At 41.0% G+C, this 27,989-nt stretch overlaps 1 protein-coding gene and 1 long non-coding RNA gene across 2 annotated transcripts in view; one reads left to right on the top strand and one right to left on the bottom strand.

Annotated features, from left to right (window-relative positions):
• Positions 1 to 27,989, top strand: part of LOC146758588 (cytosolic carboxypeptidase 4-like) — a 242,004-nt gene that overhangs the window by 179,129 nt on the left and 34,886 nt on the right. Inside the window, exons 3-5 of the mRNA XM_085514567.1 lie at positions 2,731 to 2,860; positions 7,211 to 7,342; positions 10,457 to 10,633. Coding sequence (XP_085370693.1) covers positions 2,731 to 2,860; positions 7,211 to 7,342; positions 10,457 to 10,633 — 439 coding nt within the window. The remainder of the gene's footprint in view (positions 1 to 2,730; positions 2,861 to 7,210; positions 7,343 to 10,456; positions 10,634 to 27,989) is intronic.
• Positions 182 to 2,724, bottom strand: LOC146758589 (uncharacterized). The gene is made up of 2 exons (XR_014934020.1): positions 2,573 to 2,724; positions 182 to 336 (listed from the first exon to the last, which is right to left on the bottom strand). It is a non-coding gene; the product is annotated as an uncharacterized LOC146758589 (long non-coding RNA).

Genomic DNA, 27,989 nt, shown 5'->3' with positions numbered 1-27,989 from the left:
TTCAGTTCTTATGTAGAACAAAGGAGCAAATAGTTTCCTTTTTTCTGTGCTCTGGTAGTCAAGCAGTACCCCAGGAGGCAGCTAACAGCTGTCCCACATGCTGACCCCCGTCAAAGAACTGTTTAAAGGTAGAAAAGGAGGTAGAGCTATAACAGAAGTTCAATCCAAAGCATCAGACTTGTGAGCAAGAGAAATACAATTTAATTACGGGTAATCTGTTTAGAGGTAGAGGTGGGGTTTCCTTTACTCTATTGGAATTCCTTGTGGCAAACATTTTCATCACTTGGTTTGAGCTGCTGGGAGTCCCATCCAGGCTGTCACGTAGTCTCACTAATGCTGCAAAGGAGAGAAGACATAAAGCACTTAAAGCAAATACAGTAGCTTGGAACTACGTTGTGAGAAATGCCTTTGGTTTGAGAAGTGAATTTCATTAAATCTTGCCAAATGTAGAAAGCCAGTCTCAGCTTTCCAGTCTCTTTATTTGCTATCAGCACTTGAGATCAGCTTAATATTTTACCTTCACCCTTGGATGCAGAGCATAACGGACAAAACCATTATCTGCGAATGTCATCGCTATTAGGAGAGGAAGAGAAGGAGGAAAGGAGCAAGGGAACAGAGCTGGTGGGGATCTCCAAAAATAAACAGCCTATAACAGTATGGTCAGAGGGAGTGAGCGAGGTTGGAAAAATCAGTGTCTCATAATTTAATTAAAGTTCTGCATCTCCTTCAGAGCTATGGCTACAGGCTGCCAGGCAGAGGGCTAATATCTAAAGGTCATTCGAATGAGCGAAGATACTAATCACTGGAGGACAAAACTGAACTCTGCCTCCCAGTTCTTGCCTTCTTGGTGAGATTTTACCTTCCTTCCATTATTAATTAGCCTGTGAATGTCATGGGGCAATTGAACTGTCATAGAGTCTCCTCTAGGAAGAACCTCCTTTTGTATCAGAATGATGGAATTGGTAAATTGCAACATGGGCAGAGTAAAGACTGAAGAGTGAGGGTACTGTGACCTATGAACATGTCAGCATGCTGTGTACAAGATGTGCTTGTGAACCAGCCCTACATTCCAGACCACAGTCCATAGCAGAATCTAATGCTGCAATGAGAAACACTGCAATGCAACAGGATCGATTAGTTTTTCTTGCCTCCTTTTCTAAGAGAACATCTAATTTCTTCTTGTGTTCAGAAAGAAGAATAATTTATATATATATTTACAAACTGGCTTTTTGTTTAGTGACTTTTAGAATGGAGTTACGCCTGCTGGAAGGAAACTGTGTATGCACACAAGTTCTTGGCAGAAATACACTTGTAAATCTCAGCTGAGCATCTGTTCTCTTGCAGGTCAGGAAAGGTGAGCCTGCAGGTAACTTTGCCTGAAGGGCTATTAAGAAACATAACAGAAACGGTCATGTTTTTACATAGAATATTTGGTAGAAGCATTCAGTGACTTCTCATGCTTTTGTTACTGGCAATATTTTTCAGCTTTCAGAATGAGCAATGTAGCAGCTGTGGGTTATGAGGAAAAAAGGGAATTCAGGTAACACTGAAACTAGAGTAAAGTCAGAATGAGTCTTGTGATGTTGCCAGAAACCCCAAGATGGCATCAGAGACCTTGTTTTTCTCCATTAGAAACGTATGACATTTTTAGTGGATTTTATTGTTTCTTTGTTTTCCTTTCTTAACCAGTTCTCCATTGTATCTAGTATTTTTTGAAGTATTCCAGCCTTAAGACCTTTTTTCTGCAAGCATTATTTGCAAGGCTCACTGATAACGCTGGATGCAATGCACCCCAGTTGCAATGCGAGATTCTATCTTCAGACCGCCAGATTGTGTCCCCAGGAATACATCTGTACTTATTCTGTGACTAGGAGGCTGGAACAGCAAAGCTGGATGTAACTCTGTAGCTAGAAATTTGTCCAGTACTTACAATAATTAGGCTCTGCAGTGCACACAATCACTAATGAGGGAAATTAGTCAGATTCTGCAAAATTGTACAATGATGTGCTGCTCCTTACAATCAAATATCCTGCAGATTTTTTCACTGATCACTGAGTCAGGAGCAGAATATTTTCAATCCAACTAATGAAAACACTTTCTCAGTGCAAATCTAGGATCCTTATTTAGCTTTTTATCCAGTCTTTGCAGTGAATCTAGGTAATTGTTCCACATAATGATGTAGCATGCATCAAGATCTTCTTGATGTGCTTCAGATAGCTACATTTCTCATGAGCGGAGGAGCTTAAATGAGATATCCAGCTCATCTCATTTAAGTGCATACATATTTCAGGCTGGTCGAAGAGATTCAAGCACCTGTCTTCAATTAGAATGAGTAGGAGTTGGATGTACTTATTTGCTGTGGAGGTTTTGAGAAGCCTTTGCTGTGCACGTAAGCTGGGTGAGTTTTGTAGATAGCGCAGAATTTAGAGCGTTTCCGAAGGTAATTTTGTTTGTAAGTGGTCCTGATTGTGTATGTACTTAAGTAAAGGAAAATCTGCATTTATTTTCAGGGCTGTAACTGTCTGAATTCTGGAAGGAAAGGGGATGATAAAATCTGCATGGTGGTACGCACCTCTGAAATGTACCGACTGTTGATTCATTCCAACCCAGTGTTAAAAGTCTTTGATCTGTGTTTTAATTGGCATTCCCCATCTTTGTGCCAGGTCTTGCCAGAATCAGGAACTCTTTGGAATCAACTTTTGTTTGTGATGTGTTGCTTTGTGATTTCAGCCACCGTTGTTCCTTGAGTGGAGATGATCTGAACATGCAGTGGCTGACTCCCAGTTCTCAGCTCCATCCAACAATTTACCACACCAAAGGTCTTCTGTATTATCTGCGCAGCATCAACCGGGCCCCTGTGGTGAGTAACTCCCTGTATCTTCTATGGGTTATTGCACGCAGATGGATTATTGCAGTTGTGTCAACAGCCCTGTTTTATGGTTAGAGATGTGGAAAGCATACTATACCGCTATACTTTCATCATTGTGGGGTGTTTTTGAAAGTCTTGGGTTATCTACTGAATCTTCTAACCAACTCCAAACTTCAGAGTCTTCGTGCACCTGCAGAGTGAATACAAATTCCTTACAGCTCCTTAGTATCCTCAAAGTACTTCAGCTAAACTAGATATTGTTAGTAAGTTATTGTTATCTTTCTGGCAATGACAGGAGAAATTCTGTGAAGACATAGTCTGAATGGATCATGCAAAAGCCCAAACTGGAGCAATCTGTGCAATCAGAGAAACACAAGTTAGCTTTCAAAATGGTTGAACTTTTCTGCTGCTTCAGTGAGAAGAAAATGACTTTTTGGGGGAACTACCGGAAGTTCATGAGGGGTGATACTACTGGCATATGTCTGGGATCTGTCCCCATCTGTTCGGTCTTGATGCCCAACAGAATGAATAGTTCTGAGACCTCAGGATAAAAAAAAAACACTGATGGTTTCAAATGTTGATGAACAGAATGGAAGTGGATGGAACAGCAAGTTGGCTTCTTATAGCCCCAGTTAGGCAGGAAATGTCCGAAGATGCACTGTTCACTCTGGTCTTGATGAGAAAATCCTCAGACAAGGTGAAAATGTCTGTGAGTTTCTTTAAGTGAATATTTGTGGAAATATGCTATTTTTGGCCTAAATGACAGCCCTGACATCGAGCTCTGCACTCCAAGGAATCTACTGGAAGTTCAGCTTGTATCTGAGAGTTTATTCCACCTACATTTTCTTTGGGTTTTGAGCTACATCTGATCAGTTTTGTTTTATTGTGCTAATCGTATTGGGCCTTTTTAATTTAAATTTATCATAACCATCCCTGTCACATCCAGATGCATGAAGTTGAACATGCGCCCAGTGGAAGTTTTCATCTTGCTGAGTGAAGTAAGACTATTGATCGTATCATGTCTCTCACTCACAGGCAGTATGTCAGACGTGGTAAACTGATTTTTTCTTTGCCTTTGAAGAGTACATTGATTTTGGTTTATACATGCTCGCAAATGTCTTTTCCCAACTCCAGAAGAAGCTGGATTTCTTCTGCCCTGCACTCACTGCCAAGATGCCATGAAGGCAATTTCACTGATAGCCAAATGATTTCTGTGGAGTGAATTAGTTTAATTTATCTTGGGGATGCGCAAGCAGTTTCTTCAAAGGAAAGGAAAGCTTCTTGAAAGTGAAAAGGAAATAACTTTAAAGTTAGCGGCCTTTCAAACCAAACCCATTTTAATTGGTAACTTCAGCCATAGAAAACAGCCATCTAAGTGCTTTATTTGTTTATTTATTTTTGCTTCTCTTGTTGGTTTTGGAAACCCTAGTAAAAGAAGGGGCTGGATACGCTGTAGTATTGCAACTCTCCACTGAGGGTGGTTTCTTTTCAACTGAGAGCAGCGGGAGTATCAGAGAGCTAAGCTTGGGAGCAGCTAGGACTGAAGGGGAAAGAGATGTTGCTTTTTCCCCTTGAGCATTCGTGGTGAGGAAATGTGCAGTTTGTGAATTACAGTTGACAGTGCACTTGCAGGATGCAAGTGTAGCTCTTACAGAGGGATCAAGCTGCAGCAAAGAGCAAGTTACTTTTGGAGGGGACAGGAAGATGCTGTTAGGGACCAGGAGACACAAAGCGGTGTTTGCTTTTTGAGATATTCTATCAAGGTTGGAAACAGAATCTGACTGCAAGTACATAGCTTTTTGTGAGCAAAGCATCCTAAACATGTCTACCTCAGCAGTCTGAGATTGGGTCCTCTCACGAAGCTACTAAGGAAAAAAAAGAGTATTTGCATCCATTTTCTGTCTTGCTTTTCCTTTGTTTTAAAAGCTTCCTGATTCTGTGAGTCATGAGGGGGATTGTTTTTGAGTTTGAAAGCAGTCCTTACCTTTGTGGTGCTCAGTGCTGGCACATTACTTTAAATAGATAAAAATTTGCATGTGTGTCTTGAGTCATACCCCAGTGAACACCAGACTTGGAATTTGACTGTGTGTTGGTGTCACAGCTGTACAAGAAGGATAGAGAGAAAAAAGGGGTGGGTAGGTCTCAAGTTTACCTTGTGGTTGCCCAGGCTTAACCCAAGGAAAGTTCTTCATTGGGTGCTGCAACTATAAAATACAGTTTTGTCTTGGCTGAGTGGTGAGGCTTGAGCTACTCTGTAGAATAAAAATAGAGCAGAAGAATGCATTGTAAAAACAAAAACAAAACGATTTGTCATAAACATTGAGAATAACTGCAGTGCTCAGTAAAATTAATTAAAATGTAGGTATATATGATACACAAATGGAATGGAAACATTTCCAGTAGTGTTGACTTCTCTGCTGTGGAGGTGGGTGGCAGTCATGGATTCATCCCATGGCATGAAATAGTGGTGTTACAGAGCCTGGCTTTTACAATGCTTTACTAATATGGAAGGCTTGTTCCAGACTTGTCACTTAAGGATTCACTCTTGAGATGCAGAATTATGGACCTCCTGCTTATCAGGCAGCACAGCTATCTGAGCAGCTGATCATCCCTGTGTGGTTTCTGATAAGTAATCTTTTAGGTAATAATATATGCATCTTGCATGTTAGTAATTCTGTAAATTGGCAGGTAATTGATACCTGGTTGAGCTGGGATCTCTGCCTCAAAATAGAACCACAGCTATAAAACCTTCTTTGATATTCATAGGAGTAAATTCTAGTTGGTACCTGTGGTTAAACTAATCTATGACTGTATTGCTGGAAGCATAGATGGAACGCTAACTGGAAAAATGCCTGTCATTAAAAGAACCAATAAATGCAGCTGTTTAGAAGGGGGCTTTATGGGATAATTCCCTGTTTTTCAGGCAGTTGCTTGAAGTGTAGGACTGCATAAGCCCCATGTGTTGGACTGGGTGATCCTTTTACAGGTCCTGTCCAACTCAGGATGTTCTGTGGCTATAGCAGTCCTGTTAACTAGGACTTGTGGGATGAATCTGCGTGTGAGTGTCTTAGCATCTCCAATCAACGTGCAGCTTGTCAGAGCAGCTGGAGGAATTTAAATGCTCAGTTCCTTAGGTAATTAAACTTCCTGACTGGCTGCAGCTAAACTGAGTTACTGTATAACTACTAAACAAGCATACTAGGGTAAAACTTGCCTTAACAGTTGGTGGAAGAAGTTGATCTATTCCATCTGTTTCTCTCCTCCTGTCTATGTTTATATAAGAATATGTATCTTTCTTCCTCATCTTTTTAATTGATCCACAGTGCTTCCCTACCTTATGACACCTGTCCCTTTGTCTCTGATAGATGCCTCAGAAAACTATTTAAATGATATCACGATGTTCCTTTCTAATCGGCAATGAATATTGCCTTAAAACAAACCAATTTCTTCTCTTTAGAAATCCTTGTCTTTTCACTGCTGGATTTCTGAATGTTTCTGATAAAGACATGGAGAATATATGTAACAGCAGTGTCTATATTGACTTCATATTCCGGAGGGCAATGAGATTGATTATTATTTAACACTTGGGTCAATATTTTCCTCTTGGGTCATTAAATCGTGATTTTCATTTTTATCAAAGTTGATATGTGCCTATGAAGGCAATCAAAACTTCCATTAAAACCTGGAATGTACCTTGTACCTAGTTTATATGATAGCTGACATGAGAGATGGATTAAACAGATACATTACGTTGTGTGGAATCAGATTATTTGTCTGACAAAGATAATGTCCCGTGCTTTATGTCCAGGAATTCATGTAAGTATCTGACCACATACAATACATTTTTACACAACTGCACAATTACATTTTCCTAAACATTGTGTAGCACAGTTTTTGTGTTTAAAGAAGCCAAGGTGATTAATTGCTGGCAAAAGGTGCAGTTTTAAAATCTCCTGAGGCTAATGCTAGAGTTGAGAAGTCAGAGGAGCCCAACAAATTGCTCCGTTGTATCATAAGTTACCATGAACTCTCAGGTTCCTCGGTTGGCATGGAATCTTCCACAGATGTCATGTTTATTTCTGCTGTGGACAGAAATGCACCGGTGTTGACACTGGATTCATGAGATCATGTCAGTTCCAATAGGTAAAACGAGGTACGGCTGACTAACAAAGTTTGACACTGATTATAGGCTTGGCCCAGAGCTCTGCTCTGAGTTTGTCTGAAGAGCACTGACAAAGGTGTAATTCCTCACATACAATCCTCTAGTATTTATAGTGTCTGTTGTGAAGAACCACAAAGCTTACTTCAGTATTACAGATTTTGCCTTTCTTTCCTCCCTAGGTGTTCTGTGACTACCATGGACACTCCCAGAAAAAGAATGTGTTCCTCTATGGTTGCAGTATCAAAGAGACCTTGTGGCAAGCAGGTTGCGTGGTCGACACAGCAGTTATCACAGAAGATGTTGGCTACAGGGTAGGTCTGCTTTGTTCCTTTCTACAGTTGTTGGCATATATGTGCACCTACATCCCTCTTTAAGATGAGGTCAGATCACAAGTTCTGTTGGTAGGTGCAAACTTGTCTTGCAGCAGAGGAGTAGAGATCCAGAAAAGTTTAAATGATTCCTACTATCTTCATGCACCAGATATCTGCGAGAATATTGTCAATAGGTGGATCTCTAATTCATTTCATTAAGATGCTGTTTTGTTGTCACTGCCGCTGACTAATAGAAATGTTGTATTTTTGTGTTTTATAAGTTCCAAGTATACATGTGCTTCTCTCACCCTCAACTCACGAGAAGTCCCCGTGGAAGGGTGCTTACAGTCAGAACATCGCTTGTTGTATTTGAAATCAGTGGGCTTGAAAAGGCTGAGGATAGTTCACTGTTACACAAACAGAATTCAAATGCTGCTTTCAGCATCTGGTGCCTGTCTTGAATCTGCAATGAAGAAACCAAGAGCAAGCCTCCAAGGGTGTCCAAGAATCTGCAGTGGCCTAGATGAAAGGCTTTGTGATTGCAAAATATGGGAAGTTTCTCTCCTTCCTCCCATGAGTAATTGGGGACGATCCTGCTCTCCATGTATTTACTTCCCAAAAACATGAGCAAAATACCTCAAGAAAATTGTGATTTTTGAACAGCCTTTGCTGTAGCCCTTGATTCGTGGGAGAAAGAGGCATTGTTACTTCCTAATACTTGGCCTCAGATGACATGCGTAGCATTGACATTGGAAAACCCAACTTCAGGATTTCTCCTTTTAATCACCATTCCAGGCCCCTTTGACAGTAATCTCTGAAGGGACCTCAGTAAAAAATCCTAATTCCATTCTGACCAAATGGGAACGGAGGTTTATGGACATGGGCAGCACCCCCGTTTTTGTGCATGCTAAATCCAGCTGTATGAGAGACAGGGAGCATGGTTAAAGTAATGTGTTGTCATAAAAGAATCCTTTGAAAAGATGCGTTTTCACCCTCCCAGAAATACAATTGAAAGGTAATTAATGAGAAAAGCAGAGGGGAAAGAACTATTAGTGTGAAATCCAGTGAAAGCTGGTAAAATGAAAGGAATATTAAATTCAGATTTGATAATGCTTCTAAATGAGTCCTGACTACAGAGACATTACTGTTACCTGCCAGCGTTTTTATTTAATCAAATATAGAAGACTGATTATGCATATAATTTCAATTGTTTTAAAAACTAAACTGGATTAGAGATCTGATTATGGTACTTCATAGCATATATTTACAAAAATCTGTGTGCTGTTTCAGATAAGGACAGAATGAAAACTATCTGAACCTTCACACGCAGTTTAGCTGGATCTCATGATTGTGTTCAGGATTATAATTGTTTGGGTGACTGTGCTTTATTTTTAACCCAGCTCCAGGAAAACCTGGATGTGTTGCTCGGAATCATAATATTTTGCAGCAAATTGTACTTTGAGGGCAATTCAGAAGCAGTGGATGTTTAGTTCAGAGCAAGTAATCAATTTTAAAGATTCCTCTGTTCGGTATTCTCCCAGGAAAAGGAATGCTGTAGTTCTTAATAGCACACTGTAGATCTTGACTTAAGAGTTAGGCTCATGCTGGTCTCAGGTTTGAAATGTAATCTCTCACTTTGTTCCAGTTATCTGTTCACAAGGTTTTTTTCTGCTGATGAATGGACCTTATAGATCTTTATGTCTGTACCTTACAGAACTGGTAGGGTCCATTCATAGCTATAGATTGGATATGCTGAAAATAACATTTACTTTCTTATTACAGAGGTATGTATGATTATGATGTTTGCAGTGGATATTGCAGAACAGTTTAGGCCAAAGATTTTATCTTCTGCGTCAGTCATCCTTTAAGAGAAGACCAGCTATTAAATGTTATTTTCTCAATTTTGATGAAACCAAGCAGTCCTGTACAGAACTGTGATGTAAAGCTCAACAGAGTGGAACTAGAATTGCTTAGAATCAATCAGTTTCACTGATTGTTATTGGAAAGTGAAATTAGCTGGTTGGCTTTCACTGCCCAAACTGAATGAAATTTGAGGGTCAATGCCATTAGCAATGAGCAGAAACTCCTTCTGTATGATTCCATTCCATTCAGAAGTTCAAGAAAGCTGTCATCAAAGAAATAATGAACGTTCTTATTTTACAAGCTCTTCACTGGATGGTCTTTGGGCATGTACTGGGATGCAAGCACAAAGGTTTATATGCACATATGTGCTTTTGTATGTAAATGCCCAATTTCTACACCGAGTACACCTAGTGTTAAGGTATCTAGTATATACTTTTACAGTTAGCATGAAGAAGTGTTGCATCCACACTGATAGAAATATTTGATAGCGCTGTGTATTAGCAGTGTTTATAGGCTGCTGTTGAGAAAAATGATTTCTAGAATAAGAAAATCACTCAGAGCTAAGAGGTAATTTTACTGAATTTTCATATTTACTCTTTATTGCCGCTTTCTATACAGAGTGCATTCAATGTACCATTTGATCCCAGATGAGAATAGTTTGGTTTATTTCACAATGCAAGATAGTTAAATGCTAAGCTCTATTTTCCTATAATTATCTGTGACCTTCAGTGGGATTATGCATTCCCCTTCTTTGCTGTGTGCTGTGTTCAAACAAAATTCCTCCTATAGCTGAATCCCTTGTCAAATTGTGAGGAGGAGCTGGAAAGGAAAGAATGGAAACATTGTGCGCTGAGCTATGACTGCAGCCCTCTAGGCAGAACAGGAAAATGTAGTTAATGTTGAAGCAGCTTAAAAAATAAAGCTTCATAAGTGACTTCAGCAGTCCAAAACTATAGGATGTGCAAAGACATCATTTTGGATGGGATGTACCAAATGTACTTACAGCATTTTTGTCTGTGACTGGGGACAAAAAAACAAACAAACACAACAAAACATTAGAATATGAAGATTTCGCTTGGGATGAAGATGAGTCCAGTTTGGCACTAACTGGAACTATCACAGTGACAGTTTCTACAGGTAGCTTTGGTGATACGCGCTTTAAACAGCATAGGCCTCTTGTAGATGTATTTGTGATATAAATGCATGTACATCTGTTTGATTCATTTTCTCATTGCTGATACTTTCTTATAGACTCTTCCTAAAATCCTGGACAAAGTGGCCCCTGCATTTGTCATGAACAGCTGCAGCTTCCTTGTAGAAAAGTCCCGCGAGTCAACAGCCCGGGTGGTGGTATGGCAAGAAATGGGTGTGCTGAGGAGCTACACCATGGAGAGCACGTACTGCGGCTGCAGCCATGGTCTCTACAAAGTAAGTACCTCTTCCAAAGAACTACATGGCACACTCCTTCTAATGTGTGTCTAATGAGCTTGGGAGAATAGAGAGTGCTGTTTTTATGCTGTTTGGTATTGCCAGCTTCCTTCTATAATATAAGTGTAGCCATTCTACTGAGTTTCTTCTCAGTTAAATCCTTCCACGATCCTTCACTTTTAATCTTCCATGCCAGGGAAGTAGGTTCCTTGCTACGAGGTTTCATTTGACAGTGAAATAAAAAGAAATTCCAGTCTAATGCCAAAAATATTGAGCTGAATGAAGGAGTGTTTTTGAGATGATACAGACTGTGTCTTTATAATGGTATTCACAGTAGATCTGAGGTAATTAACATGAATATTAGGAGTCGTACACTTCCTGTTGCAGTCTATCTGGGCATTTGCTTGGCTAAACTTAAGAGCCTGCACTGAGAATTCTGCACTTGGAGTTTGTTACTGACAGCCAAAGGTAGCTCATCTATGAGCTGAAGCCACAGCTTTAACTGTGAACTAAATGGAGCTAAATTTCTTACCAAATGATGTTCCAGATACTGTGGGAAGGGCTGTACTTGTGCTGAGTGCATCAGAGACAGGAGCCTCTTGGCACTTTTTAAGTACATGGTTTGAGCTCTGGTAATTGTATTTAGCTGTACATAATTCTCCACTTGCTCAGTTGGTGAATTCTTTTTGTTCCTTTCCCAAACCTGTTGCTTTCCATGGAAGGGATTCTGTGCTCCACCTTATTTCTCCCACTAGGGAGCAATCCTTATCTATACAGCATTAATATGTGGTTAAGGATCCGAAAAGACCCTTAAGGAAAAAGCCATTGTTACAAATAACAATTAATAAGACGTTCAAATTATTCTTTGCAAGTTCTATGTTAATCCTTTTACATTCCATAGAATGTGGCCAGCAAGTACTCAGCTACTGTTTTAACAGTGCTCTACTATACTCACATCATTTCTTAGATAGAAAAGGCAGAAGAAATATCTGAAGATGGTTTAAAGAAAGAGAATATAACTGCCCTGAGCATTACACCTAGTGCTCCCTACTCTGAGAAGTGCTGATGGGGTGCAATAGGTACCACAGGTTGTGGTGGGGTTTTAAATTTCCTTCAGACAGTGGGGAGAAATTCTACCTTGACTAATGTCAGTGGCAAAACTCCTAGTGATCTCCATGGAGAATTTAACTCATTTCCTAGATAATCTGAGTAACATCTAAAAGCAGTTGGACATCAGGTTATATCAGTGTCTAATGATTTGTTCTCTACTTCCTTCAGTATTTTCAACCCAAGTTTGCATAAGTTGTGCCAGCAGATCTAAAATGTTTTATGCAACGTTCTCCCAAGTGCACCACCACTCACTAAGCTGGTGGTCAGGCTTCTAATGGTGTTGGTAGCAGTTCTGGATCCTGATCTTTGACTTTCTTCCTTCTTGAAAATGGTGAAAATAATGGTGAATGTAGCTGCTTTGCTGACTGTAAACTGAGATACAAACTTCTTGTGCTTGAAGTTGCACATATCTGATAGGGAGTTTGCAAAGGATTTAGGAAAAAACAGAGGAAGGCTTTGTAGAGACTGTAAGAAGCTTAAATATTAAATACACAGGGCTGTCAGGTAAGCCCCCTCTCACCACAGAGCAATGTTGTAGGAGGGCTGAGGTAACCTGTCTGATAGAGAGGCCCAGAAAAGAAGTTCCTAAAGTTTTTCGATTGCACGGTGTGTGGCATATCATGTATAGAAATGTGACTTTCATTTCTAAAGCAGTTTAGTGAGTGAAAAATAAGGCATGAATTTGTTACTAGTGATATGTAAATGAGAAACAGTTGTGACCCCAGCCTCGATTAAAAGTCATTTGATTTCAAATGGGTATGGGGGGAGGGCAGAAATGAGAGCAAAAGAAAAGATGACTTGTCTCTGTTGAATCTCCCTGTCTGTGTGATCAATGGAAATGCAATAAGCCATCTACCCTTAAGGAAGAGAAACATAAAACTAAAGAAACTATTGATCTTATCTAAGGTTTTATTCAACATAAAGAAGAAGAAAAGAAGGGGAAAAAAAATCCAGACTCTCTTTGATTTTGTCTGGATTGTCCAATTGAGTCTTAGAACAGCAGTGTCTCCATTTGAAAGCTGCCTAAAACAAAGCAGTCCATTTCAACAAGGAATTCTCCTTCCTACTTCTACCAGTTTACAATCTCACAATCAAAAAGTAATCAGAAACTGCCTATCATTTCTCTCCCAGTGTGAATGCAGTCTGTATTAACTCCCTCACTGGACCTATTGCCCTCCAGGTTTGTATTACTGTCCTCCTTTTGCAGGATTTTGTTGAGCCATCTTGTCTTATTTGGTTTGCAGAATACTGAATATAAGGCTGTGCCATAGAAAGCTCTATTCAGTACAATCGGGAGCAAATATTGGCCCAAAAGAATCAAATCTGCACTGACGCATATGGATATTCTCCTAAGTTTCTTCAGTGTGATTCATTTTTAAACTGGCATAGCTCTTTGTTTTACCATATCCTATTGTACTACACTTTATTCTTCTTGATTCTTGGCTGACTAGTTAAGACGCCTGTAGTAACGTACTGCACTGGGATGTTCAGATTACTAACTGTATTCACCATCCTACGAGTTTGATGTATTTTGAGCCATGTATACATTTGCGTTCCAAAACAGATATAGTAGAAACATGGCAAATCTCAAAACTCAGCTCCGTGCTCTCTCAGTACATGTGGTGTTGGAAAGGCATTTTCCTTGACATGTTGTGCCTGGTAGAGGAGATGAAGTACTGATGTAAATAGACTTCAGCTTCTTGCTTCAAAGGGATACACGCAACAAGGAGTAACAAATGAGTTTTTAAATTATTCCAGATATTTTGACAGTACCCTTTGAAGGAGATTTTACTGGTGACGTGGATCCCTTTTTGAAGAAAGTCTTTGGGAGAGTCAAGAGAAAAAATTAATTCTGTCCAGTCTAATGCTTCTGAATGAGGGGAATTGAATGCCCCAACTTTTATTATCCGACTTGATGAGAGGGAAAAGCCATCCATTTGCAGAGATGATGGAATCAGGGAGAGCAGCACCGAGCAGAGTGGCCATACGTTCATAAGAAATTGTTGATAGTTGTTCAAAACACCTTTGAAAGGAGGATTTGGGGAATTTCAGGAACACTCTTCCATAGAACCCATCTTCATGTTGGAAAAGTTTTTCTTCTTTTGAGTCCAACTACTCAATTCACTGAACTGGTAAAGCAAGCTAGAGGTGAGGAAAAACTGATGTTGTTTTGTTGGTTGGTTGGTTGGTTTGATTTGATTTTGCTTGCATTCTCTCCAGTCATTTACAGTAGGAGAAATTAGAGGTAAAATTGTGCCTGATGTAACGGCAGCAATTGGCAGGTGGAGCCTGGCCAGAGTAACTGTCAAAAGTCATGGCCTGTCTAACAATTAGAAGCCCCCATCTCTACAAAACTCACCCCAGATAAATTGTGAGAGTGAATGTCCCTGAAGGTTCTGTGAGCCATCTTCGTGTGAGCGAGGATGTGACATTAGTCATGTAACGTGTGTTCCACAAATCATGTGCCATCTTGCTGAAGTCTGTCTCGTTCTGTTTAGAAGGTTAATAAATTGCATCTTTTTGTTTTTCCTATGCTATACTGGCATAAAACCAAGATAACTTTCTTGTTAGATAAGAGCCAATAGTTTGTATTTCGGAGATGGAAGTACTTAAATGCTGAGGGATAAAAGGACGGAGCTGCTGATAAACGGGTAGCAGAACTGGATGAAAAGCTCTGCATCCTGGCCCCTTATACAGTAACTGCAGAGATGAGAGTCTAATAAATGGGAAGAGCTGCCATTATCCATCCCCTGTAACCTGGCTAGCATTTACTGAATTATTTTATACAAGTAATGAACCAGTGAATTGCCGTGAAAGTGTGGCAGAAATAAAGCAGTATGCCAAGATGAAAGCCTTTCCTCTTGCTACTCTTTCAGAGGTGGACTGCTCTGGTTTGACCCATTTCTGTCCAAAATAACCAAATTGTTACTAATACATCATTTGTCCCTGAAATTGCAGTTCTGTTTCTTTATAGTTATCTATAGGCAATGAAAGATTTTCTTTATCTTCCTTATTATTGCGTATCACATATTATATTTCTGTGGAATTTTTATGTATGCCTTATTCATAAGCAGTTTATTACAGTCGATAGTCAGAAATTGGGTTGTTTTGAGGGAGTTTGCAGTCGCATAACGTTGTCTTACTGGCATACAGAAGCAATGATATTCTTGTATATCATTCTTGTAATTGGATGCCTAGTGCACAAACTTGCAAATAATTTTAATTTGGACTCATGCCAGTATTCAGGCACCAACAGAAATGGTTGCAGCAATGTTCTTGCCACAGAGCGTATTTGATAAGTACTTGCAGAAGGGAAATGAAAAGAGATGGAGTTTATTCTGGGCTTTCTGATGAGCATTCCAGTAAATTGTTTACATCATCTTTGAAATCTGAGGCTTTTCCTATTTCTGGTTTCCATTGTCTCCCAGTGAGAAACTCAGGACTGTAAAACCAAGGCCATGTTGTAGGCTGAGACCGAGTAGCTCTGAGATGCTTGGACAGCATTTTGGGTGGGTGAGGCTGTGAGCTTTGATGGAGGTACATGATTAGAGCTCGTGTCAGACCAACAGCTTTTTGGTTATTCCACATGCTGCAGGATTGGTTGAAATTCATTGAGGTATTGACTTGCTCTTAAATGTAATGCATTTGTATGTTCATTCCCTTTAAAAGGTCAACGAAGCAACTTGACAATTTTTAAAGGTAGCCTGCTGTGTCTGAAGTATATTTAGTTTCATGCTGTCTTCTCTGCAGGATATGATATCGAGTTGTTCTGGTGTTATACCGAGCATGTTGTGCATCGTTATGTAGACAAGATCATTGCTCAGACCTAGGAAACAAATAAGAATTGAATTTTTTTTCCGAATCTTTTTTTTTGTACAATTATGTTGTTTTAGGAAAATGGCCCTCGGTTATTGCTCTGGTTTCTTCTATCTGGTTGCATCAATTTCCTGGGAATAAACCAGATTTCTGGGACAGTGGCAGCTCTGCTTGTTGCAGGAGGCAAGAGCAGCCACTACTGAATTCAGTAGCTCCTGTCTGTTGCTTATGCTGATAGTGTCCACTTCTCCTACGCTGCATACTGATGTGTCCCCTGTCTTCACTCTTCTTGTCTGTCACTATAAACAGAGGGGAACAAAGTTGACAGTGTTGGATTGAAGGGCTGTAAGTGGTTATTGATTCCCAGCCTTCTCGCATGCATAGAGGTAGGGTATGTGTTAGAATACAGACACGAGCACACAAGTGGCAATGGCATGTTACTGCCACTGAGTTATGGGATGTGCATAATTGTTCTTTTCAATGCAGTAGCTAGGGGAACATCTGTATGCACACTAGAGGATGTGTTTGTGTGCTGCACTTGGAAGAAGTTGTGCCCAAAGATGTTTGTATGCATGCATTTATTTCTGGTTTTAGGCAGAACACAAAAGGTGTGCAACTGACATGCATATTTATTGCTTTAAATACATGTCTGTATTTTGTGCATCTATGCATAGCACATGTGGCTACCTTAAGGTCTATATTTTCTACGTACAGCTAGAATTATGTTGTGCTGTGTGTCATTCCTCTGTCGTATGACACTGTTTCATGGCTGTCAGCGGAAAGAGAAAAAGGAAGGGATGCATAACTCACCCTTTTGGCCAAACCATTCTTGCAAAGCACTTGTGGGAGCCTGGATTATCTCGTGAAGGGGAAAGGAAGTTCATTTCTAAATGAAAACTGAAAAGAAAAGGTACACAGCAATGATGAAGTTCAGGTTTCATTAGCTTTTGATGTCTGTTCACAGGAAAAAAATCATGTTTCCTTGGTGACCTTTTAATAAATGCAAAGCTAGGTGGGAAATCTGTCCTTCAGTTCCTTTGCATTTGTAACTAATTAAAGGTGTGGAGTGTGGTGTATAGGATTGCAATGAAGCCTGATGTCAGGCAGCACACTCGCAGTGCTGGGGTCTATGGATGTGTGCCTTGCTGTCCTGTGGGCTTCCACGTGCAGAGGAGATGGATGTCTTCTAAGGCTGTTTCGCATCTCCTCTTCTAGCTGAGATTGGAGCAGAAGGGTAAGGTGGGCTCCTCACACTGCGCAGCTCAGTTCTTATATGTATTGACACAAAGGGTGCTAAGGTGGTGGAAAGCAAAACAAAGCAGGCAATTGCTGTCAGTACAGGCTGTCTAAGCTGGTGTGACCTACTGCATTGTAAAGTGAGGGGAAGTGCCTTATTCCTTGTAAAGTATTTTCACTTCTGTTCATCCAGTGTTCATCAAGGTGTTGGAAGGAACGCAGCACATGTTCCTTGACTCTTCTACAGCTTTTTAGTAATATCTTTCTCAGCGTAGGTGTTGCAGAAATTAAACCAATCTGGTTACGTTTTGTGGCATAGGAAGACAGGATAAGCAAGGTTTGCCACAGCAGTGGGTGTTAGAGAAGCTGCTGACAGAAAGCAGAAAAGATAACAGACAGAAGTCAAGTCAGCTTCCATTTAAATACCTTCAACCTCTTGATTCAGAGATACAGTGTGTAAATGGTGAATTGCTTGTCATGTTTTTGATACTCACTGCTTCTGGACAGACATTTGATCTCAGGGTATTCAGGTAACGTTTTAGTGTCTGCCCTTAGTTGGTGTAGCATGAATGATGTCTTCTGTGAATTCATTGGTAGAGAGGAGGAGGAATATTAGCAGAATTTTCTGTGTCTTTTTGGAATAATCTTTAGTGATGCTCTCTGGAAGAGAAAACCTTAGATTTCTGAGTCTGTGTGAAAACATTCAGAGATGAGGGACAGCCCAAAGAGGTGTTGGTTTCATACTGATAAGATCTGGTGTGTTACATGCTGACATGCATCATAAGAATGAGTAGCACCTGACACTTCTGGGCTCACTCCAGATATATAAATGCAGTCCACTTAAGGCCAGGTTGCCTTTGCTTGAGATTCTGACTGGTTGGAATAAATGGGAGTGAAATTTTGTTTATTTCATGTACATTTAATAACACACATTTCAATCCCCAAGGTGCTTCATCAAGTACCCTACTCTTCTCAGTCAGTTCCCCTGATTTCACATGAGGATGTACAGCTGTGATAAGCTGAACTGAATGTGAGGTCTCATAACTCTACAATTTAAACAGTAAGAAGCTTCCAGAAAGGCCAAATCAGTCACTGAAGACCTTCTTTTTAAGACAACCAGAGCAGTCCCAATACAAATCATGTTTTACCCATATTATTTCTGTGTCCGTGTTACAGAGACTTGGCACAAGCCCCAAATACATCTCATTTATATATACACGCTTGACATTAACTGGAAGGGGGAGACTGTGGAAGTGGAGAAAAGACTCATAAAACCTTTAATTCTTGCAATGGCACGTTGGCACTTTTGTGTGCCACAGCTCAGCTACTTGTTGTATAGAGAGAACTCAGCCTATAGGACTGTGTAGGATTTGCATCCTGTTTAGAGGGGAAAGCCAGCAGCAGAGTGCATGGAGAGTACATGCCTATGGTTTTTGAATTACACATTAAATGAGTGTTTGTTCCGCTGGGCTGGGTTTGTGCAGTTAGTATTCGTGGGTGCAAACTACATACTGTGGAAGACTACAATATAAACATGAATGTGGATACACGTGGGTGTGGAAGACAGTCCAATGCATGCTCAAGTGTGCACCAGTGTGTCTGATGAACGTGTAACTTTAATTGTGTCTTTATGGATGGTTGTTGTTTGTTGTAATGCTAGAGTCTTAGAAATGTGTCCCTGTACATCTGTGATCATGTAAATGTGTGTGTATGCACAGATCTATATAAATGCCTGATGAGAAGTGCTCAGGGTTTCCAAGTAGGAGATAACACAGTGTACCAAAATCAGCGGGAAACTCCAGTGCATTCACATTCAGCCATCATTTTGTTCTAAGAAAATGGGGATTTTCCTTCATGAAAGAAGAGGCACAAGTGCAAAAGGGCTTTTGTGGCACTGACTGTGCAGCTGATTGTCAATCTGAGACGGAGGACTTTCCATACGTGCCTTTTTCTTTCACTTACCCTCACAGATGTGACCTCTGGAAAGAAAAGCTAATAAAGCCTTTTTCCCCCCACAGAGAAACACACATAAGAGCTTGGCAGAAACTGCCATTTCTTCAAAGTCATGTCTAACAATTTTTCCACCAGCACCAGCTCTTCCTTTTAGTCTCTGAAAAGAAGGCTTGCCAGTAAAAGTCCAGAAATAACTTCTCTCACTAGAACCCGTGTTTGCCAACAATAGCTAAGGAAAGGGAATCTATTTTTGTATCTGGATTGTAGTGTGAGATAGTTCTGGTGGCCTAATCTAATTGTGGTTTAGGATGTTGTAATCTCTGTATTGAGGTATATGGGAGAAAAATAGTATGTGTGCCTCTTCTGAGAAAAGAATTAGGGTCAGTGCTGGCAGTAGGAGAAATTGAGATAATACCAGATAGTCTCTGTTTGGCAGCCAAGGCCAAGTCTCACTGTCTCCAAGCAAGGTAAGCAGACCAGGCTTCTGAAGAGTACTTGGATTCAGCCACGAGTCCACATTATTAGGCAAGTCCATGGTAGTGTAGCAGATCCAAAGTGAAAACACACGTTAGTAATTCAGGGTGATGTTTGTGGGATCAAACAGCTCAGAAACCACTTGGCAGGTCCACAGTGACAAGGTGATGCTGGGAAGTCAGTTCTGTGAGTCAGAGTCTCACCATAGGGTACACCATATACACACCATAGGGTGTGCTCAGGTAAAAGCATGTAAGCGTTGCTACAGGAGCTACAGACCTGCAGTTTTACAGCAGAGCCCTAAGCTGAAGTGGGGCTCTTAGAATAGGTAGAGGGTATGGGTAAAGGCCCCAGGCGGGTCTGGCTGAGGACCTTTATGGCCTGTTAGTGCTTTCAGAGCTCTGAAAGAATGATTCATTTCACCATCAGAGTATCATGTCTGGGTTGTCTCTGTTCTGTATCAGAACTGTGGAACAGCTGCTAAAAATAAACCTTAGAAAATCTATTCCAGACTTTATACGAGACCCTGTCTGTGTTGAGCAGGAGATCTGGGGTTCATTCAGACAAGTATCTGAAAACCTCACAACCAGCTGGTTGTACTCAACATGTGTGTTAGCTGTTCTGAGTTTTGTAACTTAAGCTATTAATTTAAGGCTTCTGTTCACTCTGACTAGCTAAGATCCTGACAGGGACTTTAATTCACAGGCATAAAGCTCTGACAGTCTCTGCTTCTAACTGCCATAATGGACAAACTTGATGGGCAAATGCGTTTGTTATTTTTCTTAGGAGACAAAAACTGATTCAGGTATTCAGTTGCTGTGATAATAGCTATTCTAATAGAAGCAGACGTCTCCTAGTGTTGTTTCTATCTCTTGCCAATCTTGAGCTTCACCACTCTCCTGAATGTGTAGCTTTTTAGTCCTTCTATTTACTGAAGGTCTGTAGTTGTACACTGCCTTTCTGAGAGAGCTCAGATTCCACTTGTCTGTCCCTAGTGGGCAGGATAGAAGGTACTCCCCTCCCATATGTTCAGGGGCACAACTGCATCTGCAGAGCTTTGAGGTTCTTTGTCAGAGAGTAGTGCTTGCTAGTTACTCTAGAAGCTGCAGGTGACCCAAAACACTGAGCAAGGGACTCCACACTCTCTACGAGTGTGGGATTGGCAGCACATCTGCCTGATAGAAGGTCTTTATCTCACAAGAAAAGAGAGAAGAGGGAAGCAACTGCTGCCGTGATCTCTGCAGCTGCCTGTCATCCTGCCTGAGTGAGTTTGATGTGGTGCTGTTGCTTCTTTACAGAAAAAGACGCAAGTTATTTTAAGACACTCTTATTATTTTTCTTATTTTTTGGAAATCTTAATCTTTTAAAATATGGCAGGATCTCGAATTAGATGCTTCAAACAATTTTGCTTCCAGCAGTGAGGGGTGAAGTGTAGGAGGTAAAGAGAACTGTGGGTTACCTCCCCATCTCTGCTGATGTCCTTCACTAGGTGCCCTTCACTAGGTCACTCCTCCTCTGATTCAGCATCCCTGTTGGCAGCTTGCAGTACTGCTCTCCTATCTCCCAGAGGATATCCTGCGATTAATTGAGGGATGTATCTAAATCGCTTTAGCATGCAAGCCAAAAGTCATCGGGGACAAAGCTGTTACTAGGGCAGGAATAAAGGTCAGACCCTTGCTGACATGGTTGTCTTGATTAATTACTACACTAATCTCTATAACTCCTCTTCAGCAATATAATTTGGCCTCATCCCTTGCTTGTTTGTTGGTTGTTGTGGTTTTTTTTCCTTCCATTTTCTGCAACTTAGTGGTGAGAGAATTACTGAATAAACCCACATGGAAAATGCTACTTCTCTCTTTCCCACCTCTTGGCCAAACCTATGCCTCATTCCCCCTTAGTGTCCTGGGGGAATGTGTCTTAGTGTCCTGGGCAGCCTTAGCTGGTGGGGGCAACCAGCCCATGGCAGACAGTTGGAACTCTGTGATCTTTAAGGACCCTTCCAACCTAAGCTAAGAATCTATAATTCCACGATTCTTAGGGATTTGAGGAGTGATAGACAATTACTTGAATTACTAGGAACATGATGCATGGAACTGGCAAAATCAGTTCATTTGATACTATTTTCCTGCAGCTTTTTTTATGTAGGAAAGTACGAGGTCGGTGCAAGAAATCCTTAGCGTCCCTGTTCTCTGGGTGAAGTGTATTGAAGGGCTGAGCAGCCAACCATGGCTGAGGGCAGGAGGTGCTGGTAGTTTGGATTCTGCGACTAATACAGCTCTGGGGCTCATTGTTTTGGGACAAACACTTTTGAACACAGAGACTGTGCAGAGTCCATTAAGGATCACCAGCAGCATCAGAAGAAGATACAGAGGGGCTTGGAGAGGAGCAGAAGGCAGACTGAGTGAACGTGTGTAGTGAAGGGTAGTGAACCGAACCTGCTTTGGATGAACAAGAGGGAAGATTCCCTCCAGGTTACTGCCCAGTGGGAAATCAAAGAAATGAAGAAAATCACTCCGTGTTTCCTATTCAGCTCCTCATTCGGATCTGTTGTATTTTCCACTCCTCTGTGATTACGTCCGTGTCTCAGTCAGGTATTGTTTTCTGCTTGAGTTGGGAATGTTCCCTAAAGCTGTTCCGAGTGCGCAATACTCTCTCATTCTCTTTCCCAGGCCAATTTTGGAGTGAATTTTGGCAGATTACACAAGTGCAGAGTGTTTACTGTCCTGTCTTACATCATCATTTTCCCGTATCGTTTATTTTTCCTTTGACAGATTTTTAACACTGCCAGTCTAATATGCATCAGAGATTGTCGAGTATTACCATAATGCAGTGTATTGTGGGTAATCCCATGCAAATTGTTCTGTGGAAAGTCATGCTAAATTATCTTCTTGGGGGGAGAAAGAAAAAGGCTTTTGCTTTCATTTATTTTAACCGTTTGTTCTTTGGATTTCAGAGCAGCTGCCAGTGGCAATGATTTAGAACAGTTGTTTGACACTCGGCACCATGTGAGGCGATGCTCCTCCTCAAAAGACATGGTGCTAAATGCATGGCGTTGTGTACTGTGCTAGGTTTACGTGTCTCCAGTGTTCACATTTAAAACGTTGGTAGGTTGTCTAAGGAAAAATCTGAGTGTATGTTGGGTTGGCACAGTGAAGGTAGGCATTGCCAATTTTTCCAGCTCCATTGTATGAACATATTGAGGAAATACCAGTTCTTGTGAGCCTGAAGTGCATCAGATGTCTCTTGGAAGAGGCAGATCTGATCATACACGCTCTTGTTTTCTTTTTTTCTTTATTATCAAGGTCATTTGCTTGTAAACTGGCTGCTTTGTTCTTTCTGAGGTCCATATTACTTCCCCAAACCGAGACAGTAATCCTCCTTCTGGATGGAACACTTGATTGTAGTAGAAATGATTGCAGTGTCACAAACAGAGGATTATCGTTTTAAGTGGAAATCATAAAAACAGGTTGAAAAAGACTTCTAAGAAAGAGGCAGCTTGTTCTTATGCAAATTTTCTCAGGTAGTACAGCTGCAAGATAAGAAGTCTTGAAAGCCTATAATCTGGAGTCAGCATCTTCTCTGTTAATACAGGTTTGCCTGCGTCACACTGTGAACGGTCAGTAGGTCTCCAAAGACTCAGAGAAACTTAGTTTATTCTTCTGAGGCCTACATGTCTTTCTCTTTTTGCATGATGCTCTGGAGGTTGAGGCATTACTCAGCTGCTGTGCATTTGCTTCTGGCTGGTCTCCTCTGAAAAAGACAAAGTGGAAATATTCATTGCAGAACAAGAGGAAATATAAGCTGCTTTTGTGTGAGTCACATCAGTTATCCCACTTGATAGAGATAGTTGCCTCCCCCTCACCCTACTTCTGTCTCTCTGATCTTGTTTCCCTTTCTTCAGTCTGTTCCTTACAGCCTTCAAACACCTGATTTCTTTTTCTCTTTCTTTCCAAAAGCACAGTAAGTGGAGAAGTTAAAGTAAGCCTTTGCTGGTGGGATTATAAGAGCAGTAAAGGCTTATAGGTGGTTTGAAGAAGTTTGTGTCTAATTGACACTCATCCTTGGTAAACAAGTCCAAACGTCTGAGCTCATGCTGCTGGTAGGTTCCTTGTGGGCAAGCAACAGGGGCTCATATCTGCTGTAATAATGTAGAATATTCAGTTTTGATCTCTGTTGTTTTTGTTTGCTGGTTCCTTTCTTTTGATACTAATCGTATTCTCAGCCAAAAGAGTGGTTTAAAAAAACCCCATCAGCCATCAGACTACTTGTACCAGCGGACATCTGGGTTGGCAATAAAGTGAGCCTTTGGACTCCGCAGACCTATAAATCCTGGTTAGCAGCTGGTGGCAACTGTTTCACCTGGAGGAACTTATCTTGATGTCTGGCATCTGGTTGTGTGGTCTGTATTCCCAAGACCCTTCACAGGATGTCCCTCCTAACCCAACCTTCTTGTAAAAAGATCATTCTTTCTCCCTGGGCCTTTTGGTAAAATACGTCTGTTAAGGTAACTTTCTGACATATTCAAGCTGCAAGAAGCATCCTGTATCAGAATAATTATGCTAACACCCATTAGAACACAGCCAACAAGCCCCTTCTTTGTACTCCCATCCTTCACCTTCAAAGGGAGCAGTTACCAGGCTCGATTCCTCACCAAACAGTGTGTCTCTTTCCTCTCTGATCTGAACTGGGCACGTATGCCTTTTGTGCTTTCCTGTGTATCCTTGGCTTGGGAAATCAATGGTTCCTTTGTTGCTTTAGAAGTGCTAATACAATGAATTCTGGAATTGTAGTTGCTTACTGTCACTGATCACTTGGAAGTGTGTTAGGTGGGGAAACCAGCTTTGGCAGCTGGCTGAAGATAACCAAAGAGAACTTGTGAAATGAAAAAAGATAGAAAATTGACATGAGGAATCCTTCATAATATAGGGGAAAAGGCGCAGTGTAAGGGGACAGCCATACAATATATGTGAAATTTGAGAAACGAGAAAGGAAGGCTCAGAGCTGCAGATGGCTCTGTGCCCTTACCTCTCACTCATGAGTCTCTTTATGAAGACGTGTTTAAAGTAAATGTTTAAGGAGACCAACAAAGAGAAGGTCTTGGGCTGATCTGTGAATATGTGCATGGCAATTTAACTGCAGGAGCTGGCGTGTGGCGTGGCCCAGGCAAGGGGACTGCCATCGGGTAGAAGTTTTGCTCTGGTGCCAATGGAAGCAGGAGTCAGAGGAAATGAGGGATTTAGTATAGAACAGACTTAGATCTGGAAAAAAGAAGCATGCTCCAAGGCATAATCAAAAGGCTCTGGAAGGAAACAGTGGACCCTCAGGACTGGAATAATAAGGAATTGTGAAGGCTGAGATTTGGATGCATGCTGGAGCTATTTATGCTGTCCTGGGGCCACAGGCATGTTGGCAGAGCTGGTAGGCAGCCAGGACAGGCACAGAGCAGAATGCTGTGGGACCACTCTGGCTGTTTTATGCAGGAAGACAATGTCTGCACGTTATCTGTCGGTGTTATTTTATATTCAACCAAGGCTACAACACACAGAATCAGGTAAACCTCAGGTTTTATTGCTGTAAGAGTTATAAGGGAACAAAGGAACTGAAGATTCAAACTGGTAAAATCATTAATAATGGCCAGTGGGGTAGATAGCAGACATCTCAAACATGCTAAACAATGTGCTCATTCTGATTCCTTATGTTTTAAAATTTACTCCAGAGGTTGAGAACCACCAAAAAAAGAAAAAAACCTACGAGAAACACAAGGGCAGGGAAGCACAGTGACTGAGTTAATTGCCTTGATGGCATGAGTGAAGGGAGATGCAGTATACAAAGTTTGTCATTTGTTAAGACTCATATTTAAGTGAGCAGCATTGGTGGACATCCTAGTTAAGTCAGAACTAAGGAGAAGAGAGTTTCCCTCACCCAAAAGAAATCCCAAAGGGATTGGAGTTTTGGGGTGAGGCAAAAAAGGGTCATTTGTATAGTGAAAATCTACTTAAAAGTCTGGAAAAATAGGTGGGATGTATTAATCATCACTGGGGTGGGAAGAAATGGATAGTAAGGTGACTCCAGCTACCACTCTGTTTTGGTCTGTATTTCTTTAATGACTGAGAAATGAGGAGAACAGTAAAATGCTAAGATTTACTGTTTGCAGCTGATATGAATTATACAGTAGGAAGGAGGACAGCAAGACTGTGGTTACGGGAATGGAAGATAAAATACAGACGGTGGCGGGGTAAAGCATGTTTGAAGGAATAGTTTAAAGCATTCAAACACATGGTTGGGTTCTGAATTAGCTCTGACTGTTCAGGAAAACATAAGTAGCGATTAGAAAGACAGCTCAATAAAGATATCTGTGCCATGTGCAGCAGCAACAATAAAGAAGAAAGTGAGTAAGATGCTTGTGTATGTGAGAAAATGTAGGCTTGGAAGATGCTATAATATCCCTATAGACGTGAATGGTAGTACCTCCTTTGTACTGCTTTGTCTGTTATGAGTTATTTTCTTTGTAAGGCAAAAGAGATAATGAAAGGGGGGGCTAGAGGAAGCACACAGTGGCCTGGAAGGCAGATTCGATATGGGAGAGTATTAGTGATACTTGAGCTATTGAGAGAGAAAGGGAAAGAGTGCAGAGAGCTCAGCAGTAACACTCAGCACTGTGCTGGGGAGAGGCTTCACAGTGATGTGGATATTTGGTGGCAGCATAGCAGGAAGCAAACTCGCCACCCCATTAAATTCCACTCCATGTAACGTTGCTATCAGGCCAACATGCAGCTTTGCCGGTCTGCTTGTGTCTGTAATGTGCTAGCATGGGAACAGAGCACCAGAGATCCTGTGGGGCAGACAGCTATCAGGCTGGAGCATGCTGTGATGTCTGGGTCATGCTGTGCTGGCTTCTTTCTAAATGCACTCTAGTGCCTAAATCATTATGTTGGTGCAAAAGTGATACCATGATCCATCATGGGGTCTTATTTTGTATGGGGAAGAAAAGCGTACTAGTGTTGCTGTGTCATTTTGGTCAATACATATTTTCATCACCTCTGGGATGGGCAGAATGGCATATGTTTTATCAGAGTAAGAGGGAAAGGCTTCAAAGCTTTCTATATTGCAGATTATAGTATAGTGAATTTCAAAATAAAATCTACTTTGTAATTTCCCAGTAACTATAAATACTTGCTCTGCTTTAAAGCCACACAGAAAAATAACAAGGTGTTGTGTAACATAGAACAATATGGAGGGCATTTCATGAAAAGATACAATTGGTTCTTTATATAACACATAATTAACCAGGAGAACCTGATAGTGAATGACATTATGGAGACAAATACTGTACTAAGAATGTTCAAAACAGGTTAGACGCTTTCTGAATAGCATCTGTATTTACGTTAGCCAGAATAAACATCATAAATCCTTTTGTTGCCAAGCATGTGGTGATCACCAGCCAGGATTAGGAAGTTATTTAACTCCCACGGTGAAATATGGCCAAATGAGTTAAACTCATAGCTGAAAATGCTTGGGTGGGCCTGGAGTCTGCTCACTTTTCTGTATGCTGAAGTTATTCATACAAGCAGAGAAGTGGAAGTAGAGAGGGAGGAAAAGTGATCCAGGGATTAAACTGCCAATTTAGGACTTGCAAAAATTCAACTTCTTGCTTTCCCAGACTGCTTTTATGAGCTAATTCATTTGACACAGACTCTCAGATGTACTTAGAGCTCCACCTCACATTTAATCTTCAGGCACCTCAGGCTATAACCTGGCTGTGACTTGTTCCAGGTTCCATAGAGTTCACACAGCAGAAGGTGTACGAGTGAGAGAAAGCCGTGGGTAGACTACAGATGAATGTTGAAGGCACAGTCAGATGGGGTAACAGCAGTTAACCTGTTGCCAGTACTGGAACCTGCATTAAAGACAGAAATGTTCTTGAACAAAGCACTTGGTTGTCACCAGTGTAAAGTAGTTTTCTTTTCTTACACTGCCCCAGAATCACTGTATGACCTTGAACAGTTTCCCCATTTCTTCTTCTTGTCTGCCAAGTAGGAGAGTTAATTATCTGGAGCACTATTTGTTTTCTTTCAAGAATTAGCACTTATTTTTTCTATTTATTTTCTGTTTTGTTGTTGTTGTTGTTTTTCCTGACAAACAAACAATGACAACAACAAAAACATACTGACAATTCCCACTACTTTTGTTCTTTGCCCTCTGGACCTTCTTTATGGCTCATCTACGTTGGTTTTGCTTTCTATTTTTGTCCATCTTTTATTCCTGATTCAGCCACTTTTCACAGTTATGCCCCACATAAATGTATGCATTGGTCCCAGTAATACCCAAGAAGTGATCTGGCAAAACTGGACCTTCTGGTACCATGTACTACCTTCCATCTCAGGAAGCAATGCGAAAGAGGTGCACCAGCATCCAGCAAGTATGGAAGCATCCCATACCCAACCACTACTGCTCTGTGTGAGTGTGCAGTCTCTGGGGGAGGGTGATGAGAATATATCCCCATCTTTATGCTTACTTTGGTTGGCTATCTATGCTATCTGAATAAGTAGAACTTGACAACCAGTTTTACCATTTGCTAAATCCTCAGTTCTCTTACAAACAGGCCTTTCAGGCCTCTTTCTGCTCTCTGATCTGCTTTCCTCCATCCCTTGAACAATCTAGCCTGTAGCATCTTTAGCCAGGGAAAGAGTCCGTTTGAATGACAAATCAATAACCCATCTTGTGACGAAACAAAGAAGTTTGCTCAGTCCCAGCTGAATCAGAGCAT

The sequence above is a fragment of the Coturnix japonica genome, chromosome 13 (genome assembly GCF_054131305.1).
Source record: "Coturnix japonica strain WE chromosome 13, WE-NBRP24, whole genome shotgun sequence".
Classification (NCBI taxonomy): domain Eukaryota; kingdom Metazoa; phylum Chordata; class Aves; order Galliformes; family Phasianidae; genus Coturnix; species Coturnix japonica.
This window is presented reverse-complemented; position numbering and strand designations above follow the sequence as displayed.